General features: G+C 47.3%; 1 protein-coding gene across 2 annotated transcripts in view; it reads left to right on the top strand.

The window, feature by feature from the left end:
* The window catches only part of CACNA2D2 (calcium voltage-gated channel auxiliary subunit alpha2delta 2), a 138,543-nt gene that overhangs the window by 96,163 nt on the left and 17,170 nt on the right, over positions 1–25,210 (top strand). The window contains exons 5-23 of one of the 2 annotated variants that reach the window (XM_075183840.1): positions 369–413; positions 2,013–2,151; positions 3,384–3,515; positions 3,596–3,653; positions 7,213–7,263; positions 8,622–8,721; positions 9,436–9,594; positions 10,014–10,121; positions 10,850–10,928; positions 12,840–12,889; positions 13,064–13,153; positions 13,501–13,584; positions 13,850–13,933; positions 14,137–14,211; positions 15,100–15,171; positions 15,281–15,352; positions 18,490–18,551; positions 20,306–20,382; positions 24,483–24,503. In XM_075183840.1, coding sequence (XP_075039941.1) covers positions 369–413; positions 2,013–2,151; positions 3,384–3,515; positions 3,596–3,653; positions 7,213–7,263; positions 8,622–8,721; positions 9,436–9,594; positions 10,014–10,121; positions 10,850–10,928; positions 12,840–12,889; positions 13,064–13,153; positions 13,501–13,584; positions 13,850–13,933; positions 14,137–14,211; positions 15,100–15,171; positions 15,281–15,352; positions 18,490–18,551; positions 20,306–20,382; positions 24,483–24,503 — 1,558 coding nt within the window. The remainder of the gene's footprint in view (positions 1–368; positions 414–2,012; positions 2,152–3,383; positions 3,516–3,595; positions 3,654–7,212; positions 7,264–8,621; positions 8,722–9,435; positions 9,595–10,013; positions 10,122–10,849; positions 10,929–12,839; positions 12,890–13,063; positions 13,154–13,500; positions 13,585–13,849; positions 13,934–14,136; positions 14,212–15,099; positions 15,172–15,280; positions 15,353–18,489; positions 18,552–20,305; positions 20,383–24,482; positions 24,504–25,210) is intronic. The other variant, XM_075183841.1, reaches the window with a different exon arrangement.

Genomic DNA, 25,210 nt, shown 5'->3' with positions numbered 1-25,210 from the left:
CACACACACACACAAACAGACATAGACAGACAGACACACACAGACAGACACACACAGACAGACGCGCATTCACAGGCTGACTCACACATACACATACACACACACACAGACACACCAGACAGACACACACAAACAGGCATAGAGACACACAAACAGACATAGTCACACAGACACACACACACATAGACCCACCCACACACACAGACACACATAGACCCACCCACACACACAGACACACACAAACAGGCATAGAGACACACACACAGACACACACACACACACAGACACACATAGACCCACCCACACACACAGACACACAATGAAACAAAGTTCATCCATCCAATGTTTCCTCCTTCTGTTTTTTCTAGGAAGAAGACATTGAGTATTATGACTCCAAGGCTGACACAGAATATGTGAGTATTATATCCCAGGTTCTGTGGCTGCTCTCAGTGGTCCTCACTCTCTTTGGTGTCCCCCCCCCCCCCCATTAATACTGCCTGGTTCAGACTCTGTTATGGATTCAGTTACCCGTGAGAGTGAGGGGACATCGGTCCTTACTGCATGCAGTTATTCTGTCTGTGTAATGAATATTATTGCATTAATCAGGGTGGGCCTGAGAAATGCTCCACCTGCGACGTGGGGGCACAGAATGCGTCTCATTACCAGCGTAGGATGAGTCCCAGAGACCGCCAGCTCTGAGCTGTGTCACAATGTGTCCTCTTGTGCAGTATAATGGATGTGCATCCTCCACACAGCCAGGAGCGCCCCTAAATCTCCACCAGCTCTGAGCCGTGTCACAATGTGTCCTCTTGTGCAGTATAATGGACGTGCACCCTCCACACAGCCAGGAGCGCCCCTAAATCTCCACCAGCTCTGAGCTGTGTCACAATGTGTCCTCTTGTGCAGTATAATGGACCGGCACCCTCCATACAGCCAGGAGCGCCCCTAAATCTCCACCAGCTCTGAGCTGTGTCACAATGTGTCCTCTTGTGCAGTATAATGGACGTGCACCCTCCACACAGCCAGGAGCGCCCCTAGAACTCCACCAGCTCTGAGCTGTGTCACAATGTGTCCTCTTGTGCAGTATAATGGACGTGCACCCTCCACACAGCCAGGAGCGCCCCTAAATCTCCACCAGCTCTGAGCTGTGTCACAATGTGTCCTCTTGTGCAGTATAATGGACGTGCACCCCCCATACAGCCAGGAGCGCTCCTAAATCTCCACAGCTCTGAGCTGTGTTACAATGTGTCCTCTTGTGCAGTATAATGGACGTGCACCCCCCATACAGCCAGGAGCGCTCCTAAATCTCCACAGCTCTGAGCTGTGTCACAATGTGTCCTCTTGTGCAGTATAATGGATGTGCACCCCCCCCATACAGCCAGGAGCGCCCCTAGAACTCCACCAGCTCTGCCCTTTATCTCATTTCAATATCTCCACAGAATGACGTATCTTCAGTCTGTTATTATAGTTTAAATGATGAGACGCCTCTGACAAGATATATTTTGTTTTATACACCTGTTAATGTGTCTTCCCATAAAGAATCCTGATTTAGACCCCACAACTATATATATTGTTATATAATTCATCAAGATTTATTTTCACTTGGATCTGACGTCAAACAACAAGGAGGCTGCAGCGATTTTATAGTACAACACGAGATTTAGGATACTTACAATAAATTGTGCCCACTCCTCTAATTTCACTACAAATGTGTGTCCACACGCCGTCACCGGAGAGGAATTTATGCTTCTGTCGCTTTGCGCTACAATAATGCGGTCCTGGGATAGATATATCAAACCTTCTTAAAAGTGGCGATATTGCCCGTAGCAACCAATCAGATTCTAGATAGAATGTATCCAGTAGATTCTACAAAATGTTATCTAGAATCTGATTGATTACTATGGGCAACATCTCCTCTTTTTAGAAGGTTTGATATATCTACCCCCCAGTGTGTCCCAAACCTACTTATCCCCCTCCTGTGCCTCTGCCTCACTGTCCCTTGGTGTTCCCAGGATGACCCGGAGGGGGAGGATGAGACCACTGAAACCACAAACTCTCTCAAGTTGGATTTCACTGATGATCCCAATTTCAAGACAAAGGTGAACTATTCGTACACCGCGGTGCAGATCCCCACCGACATCTACAAGGGCTGTGAGTACACAAAATCCCAAATTCCCGCAATGCCCCAAATTTCTTTTAAAAAACCCCAAAGAAAGCAGAAACTTTGGGCTAATAATTTGTCTGTATTTGTGGTATATTCTGGATATTAAAATATCACATGTATTCTCCATTTTCATCCGCGTTGGAGCAAACAGTGTTCAAAAGTTATGAGTGAGACAACCTATTCTCCGTGTGTCATTAAAGGGTGTAATGTGATTATTAATCCTGCAGGTGGCGATATAGGATACTTTTGTAGAGTGTTTGCATGAGAGCCCAAGCTGCATATACGCTGCAATAAGGCAGAATCGGCGCAGGACGCCATCCATAACATTTAAATGATGTATGGGCACAACAGGGACACTTCATTCCTGATTAGCAGTAAGAAAATATATGACATTAATAATGATCCTTACCTATTAAATGGGAATGAGAAGAGGTGCAGCAGCTAGAGAGACATTCTACAGATTGGATACACGGAGCAGTAGCGGGAGATATAGAAAGGCTTCCTATGGATCTATAAGAGAAGCTGCAGGGAGCAGTTCTGTGGATCAGCGGGAGGTTGTGACTGATGTTCTTGTGCTGAGGAATTGGAGACGTTAAATTGGGTTTGTCCGAGGATAGAATCATTTATAGCAACTTGACGCTCTCAGTCTCACATAGCGCTACAGCTGCCGTGATGCACTGCCAGTCAGCGGCATGCTGGGAGATGTAGTTCTGCAGCAGCTGGGGAACCACAGGCTGTCTGATTAATGGGGAGTAGATACGTGGCGCTATAGGAAGAGTTTGATATGATGAGATGATGTTTCTGGGGTCTTTCCTGATCGGGGGCTTCCTTACACCGCGCTCTGTGTTTTGCTGCTAAGAAGAGATTTCACGCTGTGCTAAGTGATCAGGGTGTGAGACGTCAACGTGCTAAGTGCTCTATGTGCTGCTAGCAGCTAACGAGCTGTCAGTGGGTGTAATTAATCACATGTAAGCAATTAGTGCAGGTTCATTCTGCTGCATCTGAGAGGATCCAAGTAATCTACCAAATGTGAACCCCCCAACTACCGCTCTTCCTTCCTTGCTGACCCTGTCCCCACGTGAACGCTGCTGCTTTTTTTCTGGTCCTTGTCATTTGTTTTTGAGCAATGACCCCTCCGCAGACCCCTGTTACTTTCTGCTGACCCCTGTCCCCTCCCCGCTGACGCCTGTCTCCCCCCCGCTGACCCCTGTCTCCCCAGCCACGGTCATTCTCAATGAGTTAAATTGGACGGATGCCTTAGAAAATGTCTTCATCCAGAATCGCCTAGAGGACCCCACATTGCTGTGGCAGGTGTTTGGCAGCGCCACCGGTGTGACCCGGTACTACCCAGGTACTCGCTCACTTCAGCACCGGGGAAGAGGGTGGGTAAAGCCCTGTAGTACATCCTAACCATATAATCTGTCTCTGCAGCCACTCCCTGGAGGGCTCCCAGCAAGATTGACTTGTATGATGTCCGCAGGAGACCCTGGTAAGTACAGTCCGAGGGTCTGTGTCTATACAGAAGGACAGGTGATTCACATTGTACTGATGTGTCCTGAAAGTCACTGAATCAAACATTCTCTCTCTCGCTCTTCCACCCTCTTTCGCTCTTCCAGCTTCTCTCTCGCTCTTCTAGCCTCTCTCTCGCTCTTCTAGCCTCTCTCTCTCTCTCTTGCTCTTCTAGCCTCTCTCTCTCTCTTGCTCTTCCAGCCTCTCTCTCTCTCTCTTGCTCTTCCAGCCTCTCTCTCTCTCTCACTTGCTCTTCCAGCCTCTCTTGCTCTTCCAGCCTCTCTCTCTCTCGCTCTTCCACTCTCTTTCTCTCTCTCGCTCTTCCACCCTCTCTCTCTCTCGCTCTTCCACCCTCTCTCTCTCTCTCTTGTTCTTCCACCCTCTCTCTCTCTCTTGCTCTTCCACTCTCTCTCTCGCTCTTCCACCCTCTCTCTCTCTCGCTCTTCCACACTCTCTCTCTCTTCCACCCTCTCTCTCTTGCCCTTCCACCCTCTCTCTCTCTAGCCCTTCCACCCTCTCTCTCTCTATCTCTTCCACCTCCCTCTCTCTTGCTCTTCCACCCTCTCTTTCGCTCGCTCTTCCACTCTCTGTCGCTCTTCCATCCTCTTTCTCTCTTCTCTTTCTCTCTCTACCTCCCTCTCCATCTCTCTCCCTACTTTCCTCCCTCTAACCCTCCCTTCCTCCCTCTATCTCTTGCTCGCTCTTCCACAATTTCTCTCTCATCCCCCTATCTCTCTCTCTCCCTCTCTTCCTCTCTCTCTCACCCTCTCCCCCCTCTTTATCTCTTTCTCTCTCTTCCACCTCTGAGTAGTTCTGTCCATTTTTTGTTTCACGCATCATCACCACTGGAAAATGTGTAAAATACCAGCGCAGGCTCCTGGGTGCTCTGTGTGTATATGTGTATGTTCTGTGCTGTGTGTGCTCTGCGTGTATATGTGTATGTTCTGTGCTGTGTGTGTGTTCTGCATGTATATGTATGTTCTGTGATGTCTGCTCTGTGTGTATATGTATGTTCTGTGATGTCTGCTCTGTGTGTATATATGTATGTTCTGTGATGTGTGTGCTCTGCGTGTATACGTGTATGTTCTGTGATGTGTCTGCTCTGCGTGTGTATGTTCTGTGATGTGTGTGCTCTGCGTGTATATGTGTATGTTCTGGGATGTGTGTGCTCTGCGTGTATATGTGTATGTTCTGTGATGTCTGCTCTGCATGTATATGTGTATGTTCTGTGGTGTGTGTGTGTGTTCTGCATGTATATGTGTATGTTCTGTGCTGTCTGCTCTGTGTGTATATGTGTATGTTCTGGGATGTGTGTGCTCTGCGTGTATATGTGTATGTTCTGGGATGTGTGTGCTCTGCGTGTATATGTGTATGTTCTGGGATGTGTCTGCTCTGCGTGTATATGTGTATGTTCTGTGATGTGTGTGTGCTCTGTGTGTATATATGTATGTTCTGTGATGTGTCTGCTCTGCGTGTATATGTGTATGTTCTGTGATGTGTCTGCTCTGCGTGTATATGTGTATGTTCTGTGATGTGTTTGCTCTGCGTGTATATGTGTATGTTCTGTGATGTGTGTCTGCTCTGTGTGTATATATGTATGTTCTGTGATGTGTGTGCTTAGCGTGTATATGTATGTTCTGTGATGTGTCTGCTCTGCGTGTATATGTGTATGTTCTGTGATGTGTGTCTGCTCTGCGTGTATATGTGTATGTTCTGTGATGTGTCTGCTCTGCGTGTATATGTATGTTCTGTGATGTGTCTGCTCTGCGTGTATATATGTATGTTCTGTGATGTGTCTGCTCTGCGTGTATATGTGTATGTTCTGTGATGTGTCTGCTCTGCATGTATATGTGTATGTTCTGTGATGTGTGTGCTCTGCGTGTATATGTGTATGTTCTGTGCTGTGTGTGCTCTGCGTGTATATGTGTATGTTCTGTGCTGTGTGTGCTCTGCGTGTATATGTGTATGTTCTGTGCTGTGTGTGCTCTGCGTGTATATGTGTATGTTCTGTGATGTGTGTGCTCTGCGTGTATATGTGTATGTTCTGTGATGTGTGTGCTCTGCGTGTATATGTGTATGTTCTGTGATGTGTGTGCTCTGTGTGTATATGTGTATGTTCTGTGATGTGTCTGCTCTGCATGTATATGTGTATGTTCTGTGCTGTGTCTGCTCTGCATGTATATGTGTATGTTCTGTGCTGTGTGTGCTCTGTGTGTATATGTGTATGTTCTGTGATGTGTGTGCTCTGTGTGTATATGTGTATGTTCTGTGATGTGTCTGCTCTGCGTGTATATGTGTATGTTCTGTGATGTGTGTGCTCTGCGTGTATATGTGTATGTTCTGTGATGTATGTGTGCTCTGTGTGTATATGTATGTTCTGTGATGTGTGTGCTCTGCGTGTATATGTGTATGTTCTGTGATGTGTGTGCTCTGTGTGTATGTGTATGTTCTGTGATGTGTGTGCTCTGTGTGTATATGTGTATGTTCTGTGATGTGTCTGCTCTGCGTGTATATGTGTATGTTCTGTGATGTGTGTGCTCTGCGTGTATATGTGTATGTTCTGTGATGTGTGTGCTCTGCGTGTATATGTGTATGTTCTGTGATGTGTCTGCTCTGCGTGTATATGTGTATGTTCTGTGATGTGTGTGCTCTGCGTGTATATGTGTATGTTCTGTGATGTGTCTGCTCTGCGTGTATATGTGTATGTTCTGTGATGTGTGTGCTCTGTGTGTATATGTGTATGTTCTGTGATGTACAATCTGATTTATAGAATATGAAGTTGGAAGTGAGCTGGTGCTGACCACGTGATATACAGGTCGTGTTATTATATCATCTCATGTAAGAGTGAAGTGATTCTGTATCACTGCTGGTTTGCTCTGTTCTTTACACAATTTTATGTCCCCATCACGGGGAGATTAACATCATGACACCAGGGTCCGGGGTCACCACGATTAAACCAGGGCCCAGGAGTCACTTTGTGTGATATTATTACTGTCATCTCCTGAACATGAAATCACTGCAGTCTGAAAAGTAAATTACAATTGTTAATTAAATCCGCTTATCCATTCATTCACCCGATAGCTCGGTGCCCAGATCTGGATGTGGGTGATTTAGTTACATGCCCCAAACTAAACCCTTCCAATGATGACAAAGGAAAGGGGTACTCTGTGCTTCTGGTCCAATCAGAGTGACCCCATCAACCAACCAAATTTTACTTTCTGAGAGATCAAATCTTATCTGACCAGATTTTGTTTTTCAGAACAATCCGTTCTGGGACACACATGGGTTCTCTGTGTCTCTCTCTACATAACTAATGACATTGGCATTGAGGCACATTTTAACTGGCCAAATGGCAGCCCCAGTGGAGCGATGAATGGGCCAATTATGTCTGTCCTCGGCTGTAAGTGCAGGATCCGCCCGAGGTCGCCTGTTCTCCACTGACCCCTCACACCGCATACACCCTCCAGTGTGTCCCTTACATGTAATTGTCCGATGAGGTTTTGCTGTGTTGGTTACAGGATATGATCTGTGTTTCTCAGGTACATCCAAGGAGCTTCGTCCCCCAAGGACATGGTGATAATAGTGGATGTGTAAGTAGTGTCAGCGTGTCTGTGACCTTCAGCCACGTACGTCCATCATTTTGTTATCCAGCCGCATCTGCACTGTGACGTAGGGTTTACAGCGGTCATTTGCTCTAAGGTCGTCCAACTGTATCAGTCATGGCTGGGAGGGAACCTACAATGGTGGTATTCTCAGCTGCTGGAGTACTGCTGTATGTCCAACTGTATCAGTCATGGCTGGGAGGGAACCTACAATGGTGGTATTCTCAGCTGCTGGAGTACTGCTCTATGTCCAACTGTATCAGTCATGGTTGGGAGGGAACCTACAATGGTGGTATTCTCAGCTGCTGGAGTACTGCTGTATGTCCAACTGTTCCTGCCAAATTAGCTGCCGCTGGGGGGTCTCTTGTGAACGGAGGGTCCTGAGACACTAATCTCATGTGATCATTAATATCAGCCAAACAAATACGGAAACCGTGTTCTGCCTGATGTGGCGATGAGACATCGGTGAGATGTATTGATTAGGTCTCGTCTGTCAGATGGCCTCCTGGAGGGACCGGACTTTCCGTCATATCACCCTGTAACGTGACGGCTTTAAATGTCACCATCATGTGTGACTCCGTCCAATACCCCCTGCAACTATCTTTCAGATGGAATTTTGCACACTAGTCTATAGAGCTGACACTCCACGCTGTTGTAGCCGCTCACAAATTGCTGTAAAATCAATTTGTTAACGTTTCGAGTGAGCTCGGCCGACTCTCGTCCAAACTTTCACCTGGGACGAGGGTTCATCTGTCATTACTGGCGCTGAGTGAGATAGGAAGTCACCTGACAGACTGTTAGTTGTAATACGAGGGGAAGTGCGATACCTGGATATTAAAAGACATTCACCATAAAGCAATATGTTGGTGCTGTGTAAATAATAGTTGTTTTTAATAATAATAATAATAACAATTAATTGTCATTCTTACAAACAATCTGTCAGTCCCACTTGTGAGTTACGCAGGTAATATACTGCGCTATACATACAGTCACCTCCTCTATGTGGAACAGCCCAGAGGTATTGAACCAAAAAACGAAATAGCCACAATATAATCTGTCCCCACACAGTGCATGTGAGATAATAAGGGAAATCTTTGATGCACATTGTAATAATATCAGATAATGACCTGGAGGGGGTACAGGGAATCTATCAGAAATATAATGGGGTTCTATGGGGCGCCCCCAAAGTACATACTGCACTATGTCGCGGGAAAGTCAGCATGTTAGTAAGTTGGGCGTTGTACAACATCAATGTGTGCGAGAGTTTTCCTGGCTCATGGGTGACTAGGGTATATGGAGGTATACATACGTGTGTATGTAATATGTTGTATGTGCGTGTCTCACAGCAGTGGCAGCGTGAGCGGCCTGACCCTGAAGCTCATGAAGACTTCGGTCATGGAGATGCTGGACACACTGTCAGATGACGACTATGTCACCGTGGCTTCTGTAAGTAACAGCAGAGGAGAGGGACTGATCATGCATTCTAGTAGCTTAAAGAGCAAAGAAACCACTGATTGACATTAATGTATATGTGTAAATATATATATACGAAGAGTGAGGAAAGCTGAGTATTAATGAGCTGAATAATTTATAGGAAAAAATTGAAGTGTTTGTGCTATTTAAGCCCAACGTGCCCTCTCTCACTCTCTCGCAGGCTGCCATGTTAGGAGGGAGGGGCTTCTCTAGCAGAATAGATATATTACAGAAATGCACTGTGTGGATTGGTTGATTGATACACTGGGGCGGGGTCAGTGATGTCACAGCAGCTCATGTGACTGCGTTCTCAGTTATTTGACCTGTGTCAGATGCCATTACGGGACTTGTAGAAATGTGGGAGGGGTAATACTTTATAAAAGTGCTGTAGTGGAATATCAGGGTAACACTGAGCATGGTTCATATCTGAAATTGGACGATATCTGTAACCGCCGTTCATTGGGTGATTGAATAAGGTTCTTGTTTGTAGACTTAATAAATCCTTCAACCCTTTGATGTATTGAGGATGTTAGTGTATTTTGATGGTGTAAATTCTGAGGATCTTTATATCTTGGGATTGTTATCGCCTTGCAGTTATCCCATATATCCTGGTCCAGACACATTGTCCTTAAACTGATCAATGAATCAGATAACAGGAGTGACCTCTTTGTTTCTCTCTGTTCCTAGTTTCACGAGAAGGCGGAACCGGTGTCCTGCTTCCGGCAGCTGGTCCAGGCCAATGTGAGGAATAAGAAGGTGATAAAAGAAGCCGTTCAGGACATGGTGGCGCGGGGAACCACAGACTACAAGGCCGGGTTTGAGTACGCCTTCAGCCAGCTGCAGAACGTGAGTGTTATCCGGGTGGTGGAGACCTTGACAAGAGAGTTGTTGATTTGTGGAAGACCAGACAAAAATGTGAAACACCTGAAGGTTCTCTAAGAAGCAGAGGCGTCTCTGAGGCATGAGGCATTTTGCACCTCAGAGATGCCATGGTTTTCTGGGAAATTGATAGGTGCAGTACCTTATTATGGCCAACAGGTGTCACTGTTACCTTACAGAAAGTGTTTTGCCTGCAGTCATTTAGACACCTATAAGTTACAAGAGGTTACAATGTATCAGAGATAATTGTAGAAATGTAACTTCTGAATGAGCTTTATGGTGATATATTTTAATGGTTGAGGAAACATTGTTACAAGCCAAGTTCTGGGCGAGGTGGGCTATTTTTGTATGTCATTATTACGTGTTTTCCTCCTTACCTACAACAGAATAACGTCACACGCGCAAACTGCAACAAGATGATTATGATGTTCACGGACGGGGGGGAAGACCGCGTGCAGGACGTGTTTGAGAAGTACAACTGGCCAAACAAAACGGTGGGTGACCCAGCGCTGTATCCATGAGGTCAGCGGATATTTTCATATTAGATTTAATTTGTTTTTAGAGAGAGGTGAAATGCAGCAGAAATCAGTAGATACCTGGCTCTGGGGTGGGTCCAGCACTGAGCAGCCCGGCGGACGGGTGATTAATATTCTCCGTACAGCACTGTATAATGTGGGGACCTTATATAAATAAAGGATAATAGGGACGTTCTCTGGCACCCTCTCTATATACATTACTGAGCGTCAGGCGTCTGTGGAAGGAGACAGCTTATTATACACAGTTATAGTACAATCATAGTGCATGATAAGGATATAATATATGATGGATCCGGCGCAGGGATCCTGGAGCTGCTAGTGTGATATATTACACAGATAATGTGCAATATAAACACAGGGAGGTGAGATGTCAGGAATATGGATCCAGTTCTCACCTTCATCTCACGTGTCCCATCTGTATCACTGACGGTAACAGGCTCAGATAGGCCGCGGCTCTGTCAGTAGGAGATGACCCCTTCCCCCCCCTCCCCCCCCTCCTGGTGACCTCTCGCTCAGAGGACCACTAGGGGGCAGCACACCTGGCCATATGTCTCCATTCACTCGTCCAGTGTGATACTTTAAATATCTGTCTGTATTACCCAGTGTTGTTTTATTACTGTTTGTTCCCAAGTGTAAAGCGTTATGGAATATGCTGGCGCTACTATGTCACACTCCTGTCTCCACAGGTCCGTGTTTTCACCTTCTCGGTCGGCCAGCACAATTATGATGTAACGCCGCTGCAGTGGATGGCCTGCGCCAACAAAGGTGAATCGTGTGTCTGTACGCTGCGTGCTGACAGTGTGCTCAGTGCAGTCAGTGTATATGGTGGCGGTGTACATATGGTGTGAGTGTATATGATGGCGGTGTACATACGGGGTGAGTGTATATGATGGCGGTGTACATACGGGGTGAGTGTATATGGTGGCGGTGTACATACGGTGTGAGTGTATATGATGGCGGTGTACATACGGTGTGAGTGTATATGATGGCGGTGTACATACAGTGTGAGTGTATATGATGGCGGTGTACATACGGGGTGAGTGTATATGATGGCGGTGTACATACGGTGTGATTGTATATGGTGGCGGTGTACATACGGTGTGAGTGTATATGATGGGGGTGTACATACGGTGTGAGTGTATGTGATGGTGGTGTACATACGGTGTGAGTGTATATGATGGCGGTGTACATACGGTGTGAGTGTATATGATGGCGGTGTACATACGGTGTGAGTGTATATGGTGGCGGTGTACATACGGTGTGAGTGTATATGATGGCGGTGTACATACGGTGTGAGTGTATATGATGGTGGTGTACATACGGTGTGAGTGTATGTGATGGCGGTGTACATATGGTGTGAGTGTATATGATGGCGGTGTACATACGGTGTGAGTGTATATGATGGCGGTGTACATACGGTGTGAGTGTATATGATGGCGGTGTACATACGGTGTGAGTGTATATGGTGGCGGTGTACATACGGTGTGAGTGTATGTGATGGCGGTGTACATACGGTGTGAGTGTATGTGATGGCGGTGTACATACGGTGTGAGTGTATATGGTGGCGGTGTACATATGGTGTGAGTGTATATGATGGCGGTGTACATACGGTGTGAGTGTATATGATGGCGGTGTACATACGGGGTGAGTGTATATGGTGGCGGTGTACATACGGTGTGAGTGTATATGATTGTGGTGTACATACGGTGTGAGTGTATATGATGGCGGTGTACATACGGTGTGAGTGTATATGGTGGCGGTGTACATACGGTGTGAGTGTATATGGTGGCGGTGTACATACGGTGTGAGTGTATATGATGGTGGTGTACATATGGTGTGAGTGTATATGGTGGCGGTGTACATACGGTGTGAGTGTATATGATGGCGGTGTACATACGGTGTGAGTGTATATGGTGGCGGTGTACATACGGTGTGAGTGTATATGGTGGCGGTGTACATATGGTGTGAGTGTATATGATGGGGGTGTACATACGGTGTGAGTGTATATGGTGGCGGTGTACATACGGTGTGAGTGTATATGATGGGGGTGTACATACGGTGTGAGTGTATATGATGGGGGTGTACATACGGTGTGAGTGTATATGATGGGGGTGTACATACGGTGTGAGTGTATATGATGGGGGTGTACATACGGTGTGAGTGTATATGGTGGGGGTGTACATACGGTGTGAGTGTATATGATGGGGGTGTACATACGGTGTGAGTGTATATGATGGCGGTGTACATACGGTGTGAGTGTATATGATGGGGGTGTACATACGGTGTGAGTGTATATGATGGGGGTGTACATACGGTGTGAGTGTATATGATGGGGGTGTACATACGGTGTGAGTGTATATGATGGGGGTGTACATACGGTGTGAGTGTATATGATGGTGGTGTACATACGGTGTGAGTGTATATGATGGTGGTGTACATACGGTGTGAGTGTATATGATGGGGGTGTACATACGGTGTGAGTGTATATGATGGGGGTGTACATACGGTGTGAGTGTATATGATGGGGGTGTACATACGGTGTGAGTGTATGTGATGGCGGTGTACATACGGTGTGAGTGTATATGATGGCGGTGTACATACGGTGTGAGTGTATATGATGGCGGTGTACATACGGTGTGAGTTATATATTGATCTTACCTGTGATCACTTTTACAGGTTACTATTTTGAAATTCCATCCATTGGAGCAATCCGGATAAACACTCAGGTACAGGGATCTGTGCTGTGTTGTTTGAGATATCTGTGGGTGTTTGCAGCAATTGGGGTGTCATATATATATATAGGGATAATCAGTATTTCTCCGTCTCTCCTCACATGTTGGGTTGTTTTAGGATTTAATGCAGTGGTTTTTTTTTTGTCTATTCTCTTTGGGGTGTCTCAGGAATATCTCGATGTCCTCGGGCGTCCAATGGTTCTAGCTGGAAATGAAGCAAAGCAGGTTCAGTGGACGAACGTTTATCAGGATGCGCTGGTGAGGGGCGAGACGCAGATCCACACACCTGCTTTCCTCAGTGCCCGGCTGTCTTCTGACAACCTTTACCAAATTGTAGCACATACACACACAATGGACACATATGTACTCTTTTAGACACACACACACGCACACATGTACACACACACTCAGACACACACACACACACACACATCTATACAGAATGATTTATAAAGCCTCAGTTTCTCACCCACCATAAACCAGTCTCTGTAAGTCCCATGTGCCTCCACCCCCGGTCCGATCTTTCTCTGCCCCACACAATGTCTGCGCTCCCCTCTATCTTTATTCCCTTATCGCTCTTATTTTCCGTTTTCATTTCTTTCCAGGGTTTGGGTCTGGTGGTGACCGGGACGCTTCCTGTATTCAACCTGACATCCTCTGGACCGGACGATTCGGGGAGCCCCGGGAAGGTGAGACGTAAATGGGGTCATTCCTCTAGGATGTGGCTGCATTAGTGTCTGTGACATAGAGACAATGGGGCAGATACCATAAGATATATGTGTTATCTATGTATGACGGCACGCCATGATCCTGGAAACGTTAGTGCAATATAATAAGAACTCAGACGCAGGTGTGACCTTAGAAGATGTCATGTGTCACTAGACTTTTATATAAGTGTTATAATCGTCCCTGTGTTTCTTCTTTCTCTACATCTCGCCCATCTCCTGCCAACAGAACCGGCAAAATCAGCTCATTCTCGGCGTGATGGGCATCGATGTCGCCTTGGAAGATATCCAGAAATTGATGCCCCGATACAGCGTGAGTGGCGGGTGGGAATCAGGTGTGGCGGAGATCGATTATTTGAACTCTTGACGGCATTACGGAGGGTCTTGGATGTAGTAGCTATAATTGTGTACACGCCGCCATGGGAGGGGGCAGGGAAATATTCTTTTGGGGAGGGGATGGTGAAAATAGAGTGTTGGGTGGGGCGACTATAATCTTGCAGGTGTTTCTTCTTTCAGTTGGGCGCCAACGGTTATATGTTTGCGATTGATCTGAATGGATATGTCCTACTACATCCCAACCTGAAGCCACAGGTAAGTAGATACTGTAAATCTATGTATAATCAGTATATAAGTGGAAATATAGCTATATGGGGGGTGTGCTTATTGTGTTCGTGGATTTTTGAACAATAATCTCCATTTTTCTTGTTATATTTCTAAATATTTTTAAATCCGTTATCTGGAACTTGTACATATATTTTTTATAGACAGAAATTGCATTTTGTGTCTATTATATCTGTAAAGGTTACAATACAGACGTCACCCTCACATCATGTGACTGTCCTAGTTATGTATAGGAGAACAGTCCAGTGACCTCTGTCACTATAGTCAGGACGTTGGTTCAGGTAACACCTTGTCTGGACCCCAAAGAATGGGGTTATTACACAAAAAATCACTTATGTTTAAAGCTTAGTCAGCTCCTCTCATAAGAACCACACAGATTTTACCACATTCTGCAAATATTCATTACTATGTACTGACCTCTGTGGGTTATAAATTAGGGTTTATTTACTAATGTCTGCACCGAACAACAGCAACCAATCAGCAAGCGGCTTTTATCTGTCTAGTGCAGGTTCTGAAGGGAACTCAGTGTCTGGTTACTATGATATAGATCCTTCATGTAATATTGATTAATGACCTCTATTATGCCTCTATTGTTAGTCAGTTTAGCATACAGGTATATGTCATTCCTGACAGGTCTTTACATTAATTCTGTCCATTAGTAGTATTACAGCTCTGCCAAGATAAATGTTCTTATCGTCCATAGACTACAATAGAACAGTGCCACCCCATGGCCACATTTGGGGGTGAAATATCAGAAGATCCATATAAAAGATCTGAACATTGTAGACATTGTTTTTCCCGACATTCAGAGTAATTGTACTGATGTCACCTTCTTGTTTATCCCCAATATTTTCACAGGTGATTAACTTTCAGGAGCCGGTTACTTTGGATTTCCTGGATGCGGAGTTGGAGGATGATAATAAAGAGGAGGTGAGAGCGCTCTCGCCCCAGGGCGACTAACCCTGCCCCCTCTTCCTGTACTCTGCCCTTTCTGTCAGCCCAGTAATTATACCTGTATTACCGCTATGTGTCTTACCAGATCCGAAGAAAGATGATTGATGGTTTTGAAGGGCATCAGTTTATCCGGACCTTGGTGAAATCGCTGGATGAGGTAAACCTGAACGTGGTAGGAACACAGATATGGGCGCACCATGAGGGATGGGGGTCAGGGAGGAATGACGGCATTGAGGGGTGGAGGGCAATAAGTGGTGGGGGCGGTTAGCGGTGGACGGCAGTGAGGGGTGGGGGTGAGGGACGGGGGCAGTAGGGGGCGTGAGGGACGGGGGCAGTAAGTGGTGTACAGCAGTGAGGGGTGGACGGCAGTGAGGGGTTAGGGACAGTGAGGGACGGGGCAGTGAGGGGTTAGGGCGGTGAGGGGTGGGCGGCAGTGAGGGGTTAGGGCGGTGAGGGACGGGGGCAGTAAGTGGTGGGGGCATTGAGGGGTAGAGTGAGGGATGGGGTCAGTGAGAGGTGGCGCCAGTGAGTGGTGGGGGCAGTGAGGGGTTAGGGCGGTGAGTAGTGGGGTGCAGTGAGGGGTTAGGGCGGTGAGTAGTGGGGTGCAGTGAGGGGTTAGGGGCAGTGAAGGACGGGGGCAGTGAGGGGTTAGGGCGGTGAGTAGTGGGGGCAGTGAGGGGTTAGGGCGGTGAGTAGTGGGGTGCAGTGAGGGGTTAGGGCAGTGAGTAGTGGGGGCAGTGAGGGGTTAGGGGCGGTGAGTAGTGGGGGCAGTGAGGGGTTAGGGCAGTGAGTAGTGGGGGCAGTGAGGGGTTAGGGCAGTGAGTAGTGGGGGCAGTGAGGGGTTAGGGCAGTGAGTAGTGGGGGCAGTGAGGGGTTAGGGCGGTGAGTAGTGGGGGCAGTGAGGGGTTAGGGCCGTGAGTAGTGGGGGCAGTGAGGGGTTAGGGCAGTGAGGGGTAAGGGCAGTGAGTAGTGGGGGCAGTGAGGGGTTAGGGCAGCGAGTAGTGGGGGCAGTGAGGGGTTAGGGCGGTGAGTAGTGGGGTGCAGTGAGGGGTTAGGGGCAGTGAAGGACGGGGGCAGTGAGGGGTTAGGGCGGTTAGTGGTGGGGTGCAGTGAGGGGTTAGGGCGGTGAGTAGTGGGGGCAGTGAGGGGTTAGGGCGGTGAGTAGTGGGGGCAGTGAGGGGTTAGGGCGGTGAGTAGTGGGGTGCAGTGAGGGGTTAGGGCAGTGAGTAGTGGGGGCAGTGAGGGGTTAGGGCGGTGAGTAGTGGGGTGCAGTGAGGGGTTAGGGCAGTGAGTAGTGGGTGCAGTGAGGGGTTAGGGCAGTGAGTAGTGGGGGCAGTGAGGGGTTAGGGCGGTGAGTAGTGGGGTGCAGTGAGGGGTTAGGGGCAGTGAAGGACGGGGGCAGTGAGGGGTTAGGGCGGTTAGTGGTGGGGTGCAGTGAGGGGTTAGGGCGGTGAGTAGTGGGGGCAGTGAGGGGTTAGGGCGGTGAGTAGTGGGGGCAGTGAGGGGTTAGGGCGGTGAGTAGTGGGGTGCAGTGAGGGGTTAGGGCAGTGAGTAGTGGGGGCAGTGAGGGGTTAGGGCGGTGAGTAGTGGGGGCAGTGAGGGGTTAGGGCGGTGAGTAGTGGGGTGCAGTGAGGGGTTAGGGCGGTGAGTAGTGGGGTGCAGTGAGGGGTTAGGGGCAGTGAAGGACGGGGGCAGTGAGGGGTTAGGGCGGTTAGTGGTGGGGTGCAGTGAGGGGTTAGGGCGGTGAGTAGTGGGGGCAGTGAGGGGTTAGGGCGGTGAGTAGTGGGGGCAGTGAGGGGTTAGGGCGGTGAGTAGTGGGGTGCAGTGAGGGGTTAGGGCAGTGAGTAGTGGGGGCAGTGAGGGGTTAGGGCGGTTAGTGGTGGGGTGCAGTGAGGGGTTAGGGCAGTGAGTAGTGGGGGCAGTGAGGGGTTAGGGCGGTGAGTAGTGGGGGCAGTGAGGGGTTAGGGCGGTGAGTAGTGGGGGCAGTGAGGGGTTAGGGCGGTGAGTAGTGGGGTGCAGTGAGGGGTTAGGGCAGTGAGTAGTGGGGGCAGTGAGGGGTTAGGGCGGTGAGTAGTGGGGGCAGTGAGGGGTTAGGGCAGTGAGTAGTGGGGGCAGTGAGGGGTTATGGCGGTGAGTAGTGGGGGCAGTGAGGGGTTAGGGCGGTGAGTAGTGGGGTGCAGTGAGGGGTTAGGGCAGTGAGTAGTGGGGGCAGTGAGGGGTTAGGGCGGTGAGTAGTGGGGGCAGTGAGGGGTTAGGGCGGTGAGTAGTGGGGTGCAGTGAGGGGTTAGGGCGGTGAGTAGTGGGGTGCAGTGAGGGGTTAGGGGCAGTGAAGGACGGGGGCAGTGAGGGGTTAGGGCGGTTAGTGGTGGGGTGCAGTGAGGGGTTAGGGCGGTGAGTAGTGGGGGCAGTGAGGGGTTAGGGCGGTGAGTAGTGGGGGCAGTGAGGGGTTAGGGCGGTGAGTAGTGGGGTGCAGTGAGGGGTTAGGGCGGTGAGTAGTGGGGGCAGTGAGGGGTTAGGGCGGTTAGTGGTGGGGTGCAGTGAGGGGTTAGGGCAGTGAGTAGTGGGGGCAGTGAGGGGTTAGGGCGGTGAGTAGTGGGGGCAGTGAGGGGTTAGGGCGGTGAGTAGTGGGGGCAGTGAGGGGTTAGGGCGGTGAGTAGTGGGGTGCAGTGAGGGGTTAGGGCAGTGAGTAGTGGGGGCAGTGAGGGGTTAGGGCGGTGAGTAGTGGGGGCAGTGAGGGGTTAGGGCAGTGAGTAGTGGGGGCAGTGAGGGGTTAGGGCAGTGAGTAGTGGGGTGCAGTGAGGGGTTAGGGCAGTGAGTAGTGGGGGCAGTGAGGGGTTAGGGCGGTGAGTAGTGGGGGCAGTGAGGGGTTAGGGCAGTGAGTAGTGGGGGCAGTGAGGGGTTAGGGCGGTGAGTAGTGGGGTGCAGTGAGGGGTTAGGGCGGTGAGTAGTGGGGTGCAGTGAGGGGTTAGGGCGGTGAGTAGTGGGGTGCAGTGAGGGGTTAGGGCAGTGAGTAGTGGGGGCAGTGAGGGGTTAGGGCGGTGAGTAGTGGGGTGCAGTGAGGGGTTAGGGGCAGTGAAGGACGGGGGCAGTGAGGGGTTAGGGCGGTTAGTGGTGGGGCACAGTGAGGGACGGGGTCAATGAGGGTGGCAGCAGTGAGGGGCTAGGGGCAGTGAGGGATAGGGGCAAAGATGGACGGGGCAGTGGGGCGTAGGGTCAGTGAAGGGAGGGCGCAGTGAATATTTGATATGTGTATATCAGGAGACATCATCTGCATTTTGAAATTTCTTTTCGTAGAGATACATTGATGAAACAGAAAGGACTTATACATGGGCACCCATACACAGTACAAATTACAGGTGAGAGGAGACCATTAAAGTCAGAAAATGTTTTATGGTTCTGGAAGAAAATGGATAATTACAAATCACCTGGATCTCACAAATTTGGGCAAAACATAAGAATTCCAGATCACACTTCACTGCATTCCCACAATGCAATTCTGTCTTACAGCTGTTGTGTGTTGCTGCCATCATGTGGGCAAATATTATGAAGGCATCTTGTGACCCTGTGCTTTATAGTTCCCCAAGTTAGTTAGAGTTGCAGAAGTTAAAAGGGTGATAAAGGGAGATATTTGTAAATATTGGTAATAAAGCTATGGCAACTAACATGTTAATTATTCATCAATATTGTTATTTTACACCTGAATTGTCACATTTTACATACACACCTTAATATTGTGTTAATGTTTCAGCAAGTGACTTCCAGTATGTTGTAGGTGGTCAGTTGGCCGAGCTTATATATCATGTTCACTTGGCAATCAGAGGTTATGAATGATGCCGTTAGAGGCATCTCAATAATGTTTTACCTGTTTTAGTCTTTTCAACCTCTAAAATCTCGAAATGTTTATCTGTGTTTCATAACATAGGTTATAATGCACATTTTATTCCTCTGCTCAGCCTCAAAGTGAATGTTATTACCAGACAAATAGTCTTCATGTTATGCACATGTGTGGACCTGCAGATCTATACTAGTTGTAACACTTTCTAGGGTCACACTTGTGTATAACTTAAATTTCTGTTTTAAGTTTAGCTTTTAGTTCACAGCAGCGCTGTAAGGATTACTGTTTTCTGAGATGTAACTTCTTAGAAAGTTGCAGTTTTTCTATTACTGTAACGTCTCTCCCTGCGTCTCATAGACCTGTTAGTAATCACTGTGCAGCTTATAATTATCACTAATTAGCTAACAGGGGTCTGAGGCCCAGGGAGCACCGGTTACAAAAATGGAACAAGGGTTATAATAAATTGAGACCTGACTGCTGTGTGCGACATTTGTAGAGAGAAAAATGTGACATTTTGTTTCTGTAAGAGCTTAGTGTCCCTATAAAGATTTATTAGAAAAACTATTTATTTTATTAAAGTATTTGGTTGCTGAACCTCTAGTAACATTTTTCTCCTTTCCTCTTGTTCCTTGTCCCTTACCCCGCTGACTGTCTTTATTTAATTTTGATTCCTCCCCCCCCCTCGCTCTCTTTGCCCCTCTATCTCCTTCCAACTTCTCTCCCCTCATCACTGTCTGTCCCATTCTTTCTCTCTTTCACTCTGTCTCCCCATCCCTCTCTCTCTCTCTCACCCCCCTCCCATTCCTCTCCTCCCCCGTCCCTCCCCTATCTTTTCACCCTCCTCCCTCTCTCCCCCATCTCTCTATCCCATCTCCTATCCCATGCCCTCTATCCCCCCATCTCTCTATCTATCCCATCACCTCTCTTCACCCTCTCCCCTTTCTTCCCCATATCTATCTTTCTCTGTCCCATCCCCCCTTTCTCCCTGACCATCTCGCTCCTCTGATATCTCTCTCCCCCATCTCTGTCTGTCTCCCTATCCCCATCTCCCTCCCCCATCTCTCTCTTCCTCTGTCTCTATCTCGAACCCTCTCGCCCCTCTCCTATCTCTCTCCCCCATCTCTGTCTTCCTCTGTCTCTATCTTGGACCCTCACGCCCCTCTCCTATCTCTCTCCCCCATCTCTGTCTTCCTCTGTCTCTATGTCGGACCCTCTCGCTCCTCTCCTATCTCTCTCCTTCCTCCCTTCTCTCTCTCTCCTGTGTTGTCCCGGCAGCCTGGGATTGGTGTTACCTCTATACAGCTCCTATTACCTTCGTGCTAATCTGAATGATCAGATCCTCCAGGTGCAGTGTAAGTTTCCCTTTTGCTTGTGTGTCTCCCGATCAGTCCCCTTTTCCTTTTCCCCCAGCTCACGCCTGTCCCCGGCCACTTCCCTGATTTGTCATTGTTGAGGGGGGACATGTCTGGGGGTGAGAGCAGAAGTTGACGTGGCATGCAGAGCCTGGCAGACACTCACTGCCTGGCGGTGTGCATGAGACTTCTCTGTCCATCCCTATCATAATGAGTGTCTTTCAGTTTGACTCATTCAGATTAATCTCTGGATCAGATACTGTTGCTGTTTCTTCCTTCCTGCTTCCTCCTCTGTCTCTCTATCACCAGCCTGTCTCTTACACTGTCTCTTCCTCTGTCTCTCTATCACCAGCCTGTCTCTTACACTGTCTCTTCCTCTGTCTCTCTATCACCAGCCTCTCTATTACACTGTCTCTTCCTCTTTCTCTCTATCACCAGCCTCTCTCTTACACTGTCTCTTCCTCTGTCACTCTATCACCAGCCTCTCTCTTACACTGTCTCTTCCTCTGTCACTCTATCACCAGCCTCTCTATTACACTGTCTCTTCCTCTTTCTCTCTATCACCAGCATCTCTCTTACACTGTCTCTTCCTCTGTCACTCTATCACCAGTCTCTCTCTTACACTGTCTCTTCCTCTGTCACTCTATCACCAGTCTCTCTCTTACACTGTCTCTTCCTCTGTCACTCTATCACCAGACTCTCCCTTACACTGTCTCTTCCTCTGTCACTCTATCACCAGACTCTCCCTTACACTGTCTCTTCCTCTGTCACTCTATCACCAGACTCTCTGTTACACTGTCTCTTCCTCTGTCACTCTATCACCAGCCTCTCCCTTACACTGTCTCTTCCTCTGTCACTCTATCACCAGACTCTCTGTTACACTGTCTTCCTATGTCTCTCTATCACCAATCTCTTTCTTACATTGTCTTCCTATGTCTCTCTATCACCAATCTCTTTCTTACATTGTCTTTGACTACTTTCTTTTCTGTCTATCACTAACATCTCTCTTACGCTGTCTCTTTCTTTTTACACCTCTGTCTCCATCACCAGTCTCTCTCTTACTTTGTCTTTTACTACTTTATTTTCTCTCTATCACCAGTCTCTCTCTTACTTTGTGTTTTACTACTTCCTCTTCTGTCTCTCTTTCACCAGCATCTCTCTTACGCTGTCTCTTTCTGTTTACACCTCTGTCTCTATCATAATCCTGTCTCTTACACTCTCTGTTATCCACCTCTACACTTCCTCATTGGACAATGACCATATTACTTTGTATTAGTTTGTAACCCATCTCTCTGATTACTGAATCATATTACTGGAGAAAAGTTCATCTCACCCTTTTTTTCTACATTTCCCCATTTGCAAAGAGTAACAAATACAAATCTCTTAGCACATTATTTTGGGTAATAATATATTTTCACTGTGTGCATTCATAGGTGCAACACTCACTCCATTCTACCTCCAAACAGATTTTCTCATTCCTTCTTCCTTCCATCTTTCTATTCTGTCTTCTTCTTTATTCCCCCTTTTTGTTCCTCCTTTCTCTCTTCCTGTACTTGTCCCTTTACTCTTTCCTTTCACCTTTCCTCTCCTTTCTCTTTTTTCCCCTTCTTTCTTTCACGCTTCCTCTTCTGTCTTTCTTTCCTCTTGTTCCTTATTCCCTGACTTTCATTCATCTCTCTCACTCTCTCTCTTCCTTACCACACTCCTTACACAGTCTCTTCCTGCTTCCTCCGGTCTCTCTATCACCAGCCTTACTCTTACTCTCTCTCTGTTATCCACCTCTCCACTTCCTAATTGGACAATGAACACATTACTTTGTATTAGTTTATAACCCATCTCTCTAATTGTGGAATCATATTACAGGAGAAAAGTTCATCTCACCCTTTTCTCTACATTTCCCCATTTGCAAAGAGTAACAAATGCAATCTCTTAGGGCATAATTGTTTTGCACAAATATTCTTGTTGTGTGCATACATAGGTGAAAAACTCCCTGAAAAAACACACCCCATTGTTACCCTAAAATACTGATTGTCCGAGTATCAGATATGTTATAGGAATACAGTGACATTGTGTCTGTCTGTATTTCACATGTTCCTTTTTATTATTAACCTGTTTTATTTGTATGTATGAGGATAAAAATCCACTCTCCTGTATAACATGCGCCAATTAATCTCTGGCACATCCAACAACTTTAAAATATCAAGCTATATTTTGTGTAAAAAGGCTTTCCCTTAAACTGGGAACACATCACCCAAATGCACACACTCCACCCATCAGAAGGAGCCAAAAGTCTCATCTCTTGTGTGACCACCATGTTGCCGCTCTAATCCATGGTTAAATACTAGCGCAATTGTGAGTGACGTCACAGGAGAAATACGCTGTGTCTGCAATTCTGCGGTGTTATAAATGACCATTTATGTTTCTTTATCTCCGTGTTCCCACATATATCCAAGTCTTTTTCTCTCCATTTCTACTTTCTCACAGTCCTTATTTCACATTAATTTTTTCCTTCTTCTTTTCATTCTTTTCTCATTCCCTCTTCTTTCTCTCCTACTATTCTGTCTTCTTCTTTATTCCCCCTTTTTGTTCCTCCTTTCTTTTCCTTTGGTCCTTTTTTTGACCTTTTACTCTTACCTTTCATCCTTCCTCCCCTTTCACTTTCTTATCCCTTTCTTTCCTCCTTCCTCTTCTGTCTTCCTCCTCTTGTTTTTTTCCTGACATTCATTCATCTCTCTCACATTTCTCTCTTTCTTTCCACATGGTTTATCTCACAATTCCTGTTCAGTTTACTTTCTAACTTCCCTGTTCCATCCTCTTATTTTGTCTTCCTCTGTTTTGTTATTTTTGCTCTCTTTTTTCCTTCCCTGTTTCTTCCATTCTCTTTTTCTCCTGCTTCATCTTTCCCCTGCTTCATCTTTCCTTTTCTCCCACATCTATCACATCTCTCTCTCTCTCTTTGTGCTTATATATAATATATATATATATATATATATATATAATACTCTCTCTCTCTTTCTCTCTCTCTCTCTCTCTTCCTCTTCTTACTCACCACCATCTCTTCTTTTCTCTTTCCACCCCCCCCAAACTCTACCTCACTCTTGCCTCCATTCTCTTCAAACGCACCCTCACCGCCATCCTTTCTTTCGCCATCTCTGTTCCTCTTGCTCACACTTTCTCCCTCTCTTCCCCCAGTCTCTCTTGCTCTCTCCCACTCTTATCTCCTACAATATCTCCCAATATTCTGTCACTGCTCCCCCTGTTTTTTCTGCATCTCTCCTTCTTCCCTCTCACTCTCATGCTTTCCCCTCTTGTCCCCCAGCTTTTTCCTTTCTCTCACTCACTGTCCCTCTACTCTTTCTCTCCCACCCATTCAGTCTCATCTGCCTCTCTCCTCCCTATTCTTTCTCCCTCTCTCTCTTCATCTCTCCCACTATTATCTACCCCTACTCTTTCTCCCACATTCTTTGACTGCCCCTCTGCTCTTTTTGCCTCTTTCTCCATCTCCCCTCTCTGTGCCCTCATTCTCACCCCTCCCCCCACACACACACAGACTCTCTCATTCCACACTTTCACACAATCCCCCCACACTCTCTCTCTGGTCTTTTCCACCAACAATTTCTTTCTCTTTCTCTCATTGCCCACCCATCTGTCTCTCCCTCCTCCCTCAGCCAACAATTCGCTCTCCCCCTTTTCTTTCTCGCTCTCTTCCCCAGCTCACGCTCTATGTCCCCTCACACTCTCTCTCCCCCTACTCTCTTTCTATCCCCTCTTGTTAACCAGCTCTTCTCTCTCTCTCCCACTCATTCCCTCTCATCTGCCAATCCACCCTATTCTTTTTCTCTTTCTCTTTCTATCTCTTTCTTCTTCCTTTCTTTCTCTTATTCTCCATTTCTCGCTTGCTGCTTATGTTTCATGGTGTTTATTGCAAGATTTATTTTCTGTTTGGTTTCAGTACAATTATGAAATACAATATTTTTATTCAATCCGCTCTTGAATAAAATATTGTTTGTAATGCCTCCTCCTTTCCACCCGTTCCTCCTTCTTTTCTTTTGTGTTCTTTTTCTTTGTGTTGTTTTTCTGCCTCTGGTGGATTTTCACAGATCCAAACAAGAAAACTAAGGGCAAGTATAATCCAGCAATAGATTGTTCTGCCCCCCACAACCTACCACCCGCCTGCCTGCCAGTCACCCTGACCGTAATACCCACTACCACCTCCTCACAGAACCCTGTATGTGTCCCCCTGTCACATCCCTGGAAGACCTTGTGTTATCTGAAGTGGGTCCATCTCCCCTCCCTTATATTACTGCCTTCTCTGAACCCCTCAATGATAAACAGTCTCCTGGGGAGCCAGCAGAAGCGACATATATATATAATGTGTATATTCATATATATATGTGCGTGCGTACATGACAAAGGCTGCTTTCTAGCCCCTATGGTACTATGGTAATGAAGGGTTAAATCAGGCAAGTAATGTCTAATCCTCCTCTGTACTCCCACTTGCTCCTTATTCTCTTTTCCACCCTATGTGATTTTCAGTTTCCATTCCCCCTGTTGTCGTCCTTCCCTCGTCGTTTGTTTTTCCTTGTTTGTCTCAACCGTTCCTTTTCCTGACTATTACCCACTTACTCCCTACTTTTCCCCAAGGACCCATCACCACATCCTTGGCATCTTTCCCTCTGTGTTGTACATTCCCGCTGTGTATCCCGTTTTCCCTCTCTGTACAGTGCTGTCTCCTTTACGCTGAGTGATCTGGAAGTTAAAGATCCTGCAGATCGTGAATGAGCCCATCTCATTACATCAACCCTTTAACTCCTTCTTTTCCGGATTG

Source organism: Mixophyes fleayi, chromosome 8 (genome assembly GCF_038048845.1).
Source record: "Mixophyes fleayi isolate aMixFle1 chromosome 8, aMixFle1.hap1, whole genome shotgun sequence".
NCBI lineage: Eukaryota > Metazoa > Chordata > Amphibia > Anura > Limnodynastidae > Mixophyes > Mixophyes fleayi.
The sequence above is the reverse complement of the archived record's forward strand: the minus strand, read 5'-3'. Positions and strand labels throughout refer to the sequence as shown.